Source organism: Rana temporaria, assembly GCF_905171775.1.
Source record: "Rana temporaria chromosome 4 unlocalized genomic scaffold, aRanTem1.1 chr4y, whole genome shotgun sequence".
NCBI classification, from domain to species: domain Eukaryota; kingdom Metazoa; phylum Chordata; class Amphibia; order Anura; family Ranidae; genus Rana; species Rana temporaria.
The window spans coordinates 1251573-1257844 of record NW_024404461.1 but is presented as its reverse complement, the minus strand read 5'-3'; the positions used below and the strand labels follow the sequence as shown (position 1 = coordinate 1257844).

General features: G+C 41.5%; 1 protein-coding gene across 1 annotated transcript in view; it reads right to left on the bottom strand.

Moving 5' to 3' along the window:
- Positions 1-5956: 5956 nt before the first annotated feature.
- The window catches only part of LOC120921837 (prostaglandin-E(2) 9-reductase-like), a 63198-nt gene continuing 62882 nt past the window's right edge, over positions 5957-6272 (bottom strand). Inside the window, exon 9 of the mRNA XM_040334324.1 lies at positions 5957-6145. Within this exon, the coding sequence (XP_040190258.1) occupies positions 6103-6145 (43 nt within the window). The 3' untranslated portion in view covers positions 5957-6102. The remainder of the gene's footprint in view (positions 6146-6272) is intronic.

The window sequence follows — 6272 nt, the reverse complement described above, 5'->3', positions numbered from 1 at the left end:
TCACTCTCTAGGTAATACATTTAACCCCTTGATCGCCCCCTAGTGTTAACCCCTTCCCTGCCAGTGACATTTATACAGTAAGTAGTGCATATTTATAGCACTGATGGCTGTATAATTGTCAATGGTCCCAAAATAGTGTCAAAAGTGTCTGATCTGTCCGCCGCAATGTCACAGTCCTGACAAAAATCACAGATCGCCACCATTACTAGTAAAAAGATTATTAATAATAATAAAAATGCCATTAATAACCTATTTTGTAAGCGCTATAGCTTTTTTGCATACCAATCAATATGCGCCTTGTTGCAATTTTTTTTTTTTTGACAAATATATGTAAAAGAATACATATCGGCCTAAACTGAAGAAAAAATTCATTTTTTTTTTTAATTGGGATATTTATTATAGCAAAAAGTAAAAACAACTTTTTTTGTTTACAGCGCAAAAAATAAAAAATGCAGGAGGTGATCAAATACCACCAAAAGAAAGCTCTATTTGTGGGGGGGGGGGGGGAATGATCAAAATTTCATATGGGTACAGTGTTGCATGACTGCGCAATTGTCATTTAAAATGTTACAGCGCTGAAAGCTGAAAATTGGCCTGGGCAGGACGGGGGGATGCCCAGTATTGAAGTGGTTAATGATAGTATCCTCCTGAAGGACTGTAGGTTCCATTTTACAGTTTAATGTCATTGCCTTTTCTAGGATGAAAGAGCACCCAGAATTCCCCTTCGACGATGAGTCCTGAAGAAGATGAATCTAGCACGAAACCCGTCTCCAAGAAAACACCATTGTATTTGTTGCATTCTATACTACAAAGAAAACATTTTGTACACTGTCAGTATTTAATAAAGCAGGGGTCGACAAATCCCGGTCGCCATGGTGACTAGAAATAGTGTGCTGGCGCCATCTGTGAGCTGGCGCCATCTGGTGGTGAGCCGTTGGTATTACAAGTTATTACCACCAGATGTGTGAGCTGGCGCCATCTGGTGGTGGCCGTTGGTATTACAAGTTAAGCATTACACGTTAAACAGCAATTCTAATGTAATTTTTCACTGCCATATTCTTCCCTCTAATTAGAACCCCCAAACATTATATATATATTTTATCCTAACACCCTAGAGAATAAAATGGCGATCGTTGTAATACTTTCTGTCACACCGTATTTGCGTAGTGGTCTTACAAGCGCACTTTTTTGGGAAAAAATTACACTTTTTTTAATTAAAAAAAATAAGACAACAGTAAAGTTATCCCCATTTTTTGTAATATTATGAAAGATAATGTTACGCCGAGTAAATTGATACCCAACATGTCACGCTTCAAAATTGCGTCCGCTCGTGGAATGCCAACAAACTTTTACCCTTTAAAATCTCCATAGGCGACGTTTAAAAAAATTTACAGGTTGCATGTTTTGAGTTACAGAGGAGGTCTAGGGCTAGAATTATTGCTCTCGCTCTACCAATCGCGGCGATACCTCACATGTGTGGTTTGAACACCGTTTACATATGCGGGCGCTGCTCACGTATGTGTTCGCTTCTGCGTGCAAGCTCGTCGGGACGGGGTGTGTTTTCTGGCTCCTAACTTTTTTAGCTGGCTCCTAGATTCCAAGCAAATTTGTCAAACCCTAATAAAGCATTAATGATTGAATGAGAAAATGATATTGTGTGCCATCTTGCCTAAAGCATAACATCCAATAAATGTAATGCTGAATATCAATAAATGGTCATTGAAGTTTGTCAATATGTCAATTTCTGGACTTGAGGTGGACCTTTTAGTAACATTTAGGATCACTTTTAATAATTGTAAAGATGGGGACTGGGATGGGTCAGTCTGCTGCAGGTAGAAAGAAGCATTTCCTCAGTCAACTCTGTCTTAGTGATCAGACTGCAATATTGTAACTTTGTAGCAAGCCATGAGGCAAAAGGCTGCTGCCGGATTAATCTGTGTGAGGCTGAAATGTTGTACCACCTCCTGCGCACAAGTGTGGTGGACTATGGTCTATAAACACGTGCCTCCTTGTGAAACCGCTTTAGGGGAGGGGCCTTGTTGCCCTCTAATGCAGGGGTCTCAAACTCAAATTACCTGAGGGCCACAAGACGAGTTTTCATATCCCATGGGGGGCCGCATGCAAACTTTCAAACTTCAAAAACAACAGTACTGGTGTCAGCGGACGCATTATTACCCCCAACACTGGTGTCAGTGGATGCATTATTAACCCTGACCACTACACTACACACCGACCACTACACTACACACCGACCACTACACTGCACACTGACCACTGCACTACACACTGACCACTACACTGCACACTGACCACTGCACTACACACTGACCACTGCACTACACACTGACCACTGCACTACACACTGACCACTACACTGCACACTGACCACTACACTACACACTGACCACTGCACTGCACACTGACCACTACACTGCACACTGACCACTGCACTACACACTGACCACTGCACTACACACTGACCACTGCACTACACACTGACCACTACACTGCACACTGACCACTGCACACTGACCACTACACTGCACACTGACCACTCACCATCAGGGCACAGCACATCAGGTCACAGAGCCCAGAACATCAGGGAGCAGCGCCCGCATATATGTTTGTATGACTGTGTGTCCCTAGCGTGTCATGATCCTACGGGGTAAAAATGACCGCACCAGCCAAGCAGATACTGGCTGGAAAAAGCGCCCAGAGGCGATTCAGTTCGCATGCGTTGCGCTATACAAGTCATTCATTCATTCATTCATATGTAAACAGTGTTCAAACCACACATGTGAGGTATCACCGCGATTGGTAGAGCGAGAGCAATAATTCTAGCCCTAGACCTCCTCTGTAACTCAAAACATGCAACCTGTAGAATTTTTTAAACGTCGCCTATGAAGATTTTAAAGGGTAAAAAAGTTTGTCGGCATTCCACAAGCGGACACAATTTTGAAGCGTGACATGTTGGGTATCAATTTACTCGGCGTAACATTATCTTTCATAATATTAAAAAAAATGGGGATAACTTTACTGTTTAATTTTTTTTATTAAAAAAAGTGTAATTTTTCCCCAAAAAAGTGCGCTTGTAAGACCGCTGCGCAAATACGGCGTAACAGAAAGTATTGCAACGATCGCTATTTTATTCTCTAGGGTGTTAGGATAATAAATATATATAATGTTTGGGGGTTCTAATTAGAGGGAAGAAGATGGCAGTGAAAATAGTGAAAAATGACATTAGAATTGCTGTTTAACGTGTAATGCTTAACTTGTAATACCAAAGGCTCACCACCAGATGGCGCCAGCTCAAAAAAACGGGCCGGTACTTTGAGACCACTGCTCTATGGAGACGGTTCACACTCCAAAACGCCTGAAGCCAGAAGCTCTAAAACGCCTGAAGCTCAAACAAGTTCTGGGACTTTTTTTAGGCAGATTTTGGTGTTTTTCTACTTTTTACATTGGTGACCTTTTTACCTGTACAAAATCGCGGTAAAAAACGCAGTAAAAAAAACACTGCAAGAATTTCGGTAAAATTGCAAGACTTTCTACCTGAAAACACTATGCTCAGGTGTAAATAATCTTACTCAGAACCCCATGTCTATGGAGGGGACCATGGCCATCACACAGGCTTGAATTCAAATATGTCATCTTCCTTTCATCTATATTACCCAGGAGGCATGGGCGATAGTAGATTCCCGAAGAAAGATAACATTGTTTAATCATTTATTTCAGCTCACAGGAAGTGGCAAGGGCAGTTTTTTTTTTCTGTACTTAATGAAAACGTTCTTAGTCTGACAAATGAAATCAAATGCAGTCCCCACAAACGATAAATGGATAAACCGCAATTTATTACATTTTTGTAAAGGAGTTAAGCTATCCTTTACCGCAGGGCTCGACAAATCCCAGTCGCCAGGTCGCCATTGCGACTAGAAATTGTGTCCTGGCGACTTGGCTTGGAAGGTGGGCAAAAAAAAATATATTTTTTTTTGTGAGCTGGCGCCATCTGGTGGTGAGCCATTGGTATTACAAGTTATTACCACCAGATGTGTGAGCTGGTGCCATCTGGTGGTGGCCGTTGGTATTACAAGTTATTACCACCAGATGTGTGAGCTGGCGCCATCTGGTGGTGGCCGTTGGTATTACAAGTTAAGCATTACAAGTTAAACAGCAATTCTAATGTCACTATTTTCACTGCCATCTTCTTCCCTCTAATCAATACCCCCAAACATTATATATATTTTTAATCCTAACACCCTAGAGAATAAAATAGCGATCGTTGCAATACTTTCTGTCACGCCGTATTTGCGCAGCGGTCTTACAAGCGCACTTTTTTGGGAAAAAATTACACTTTTTTTAATTAAAAAAAAATAAGACAACAGTAAAGTTATCCCCATTTTTTGTAATATTATGAAAGATAATGTTACGCCGAGTAAATTGATACCCAACATGTCACGCTTCAAAATTGCGTCCGCTCGTGGAATGGCGACAAACTTTTACCCTTTAAAATCTCCATAGCAGTCTTACAAGCGCACTTTTTTGGGGAAAAAATTACACTTTCTTTAATTAAAAAATATGACAACAGTAAAGTTATCCCCATTTTTTTTTTTATATTATGAAAGATAATGTTACGCCGAGTAAATTCATACCCAACATGTCACGCTTCAAATTTACGTCCTCTCGTGGAATGCCAACAAATCTTCATAGGCGACTTTTAAAAAAATCTACAGGTTGCATGTTTTGAGTTACAGAGGAGGTCTAGGCCTAGAATTATTGCTCTCGCTCTACCAATCGCGGCGATACCTCACATGTGTGGTTTGAATACCGTTTACATATGCGGGCGCTGCTCACGTATGTGTTCGCTTCTGGCTCCTAACTTTTTTAGCTGACTCTGAGATTCCAAGCAAATTTGTCAAACCCTGCTTTACCGTGTAAATATTTAGTGAAAGATAGTTCCACTAAAAATAAATGTGAGTGGGTAGTTTTTAATTGCAGAAGAAGAGACGTCTCTTCAGCAATAATATAAAATGACCTGCCTGTTCCCAATCTTATAATGAATATACACGGAGCTGTGAATGTTCAGCTCAGCAATCATACATTCAAGGCACTGTCAAGATGAGGCACTCCTGTGAGCAATTTTGGGAACTGCATCATCCCTTTTGGCCAATCAGGAGGGTGGAGTTATTAGATACAATGGGCCAGATTCTCAGAGCAAGTACGCCCGCGTATCTACTGATACGCCGGCGTACTTTCAAATTACCCGCGTCGTATCTTTAGTTTGAATCCTCAAACCAAGATACGATGGCATCTGGGTAAGATCCGACAGGCGTACGGCTTTGTACGCCTTCAGATCTTAGATGCAATACTTTGGCGCCCGCTGGGTGGACTTTGCGTCGTTTTCCGCGTCGGGTATGCAAACTAGCTTTTTCCCCCGACGATCCACGAATGTACGCGCAGTTGTCGCATTCTCTTACGTCGTCTCTAGTCGGCTTTGTCCGGCGTATAGTTAAAGCTGCTATTTTGTGGCGTATAGATAGACTTGCCATGTTACAGTATGGCCGTCGTTCCCGCGTCGAAATTTGATTTTTTTTTGCGCAAGTCGTCCGTGAATAGGGATGGACGCAAGTCACGTCGAAGTTCAAAAAATGACGTTATTTCACGCAAAGCACGGCAGGAAATTTCGAAACGGAGCATGCACAGTTCAATCGGCGCGAGGACGCGCTTCATTTAAATTAATCACGCCCCCTACCCGCCGATTTGAATTACGCGCCGAGAGATACACTACGCCGCCGTAACTTACGGCGCAAAATCTTCCTGGATTCGACTTAAAGCCAGGTAAGGTACAGCGGCATGGCGTATCTCTGATATGCTGCGCCTTTCTAAATCTATGTGAATCTGCCCCAATATGTATATTTAACAGATTTAAATGTTTAGGGGTAAAATAAAATGGCAGTCATAAGATAATTATTAGTATTTTATTTTTCATAATAGGTAGCAGGATTGACTATATTCACATTATCCTCTGTCCACTGGAACATTTTTGCTATTTAAATAGAAAGACAAATGTCTGAATTCTGTGGTCAATGCAAAGGTCTGGACGCTTCAATATTCATCATGGAAGGGAAACTCGGGATGATTGATCCACCTAAAGGAAAAGACAGTTTAGCACAAAATATTAAAGCTGAGCTCCAGCTTTCCCTTCATTCCTGTACAGTTGCATACGAGTCATGTCATATCGGTTTTTAGGAGTTACAAGAAATGTAGTAATAGTT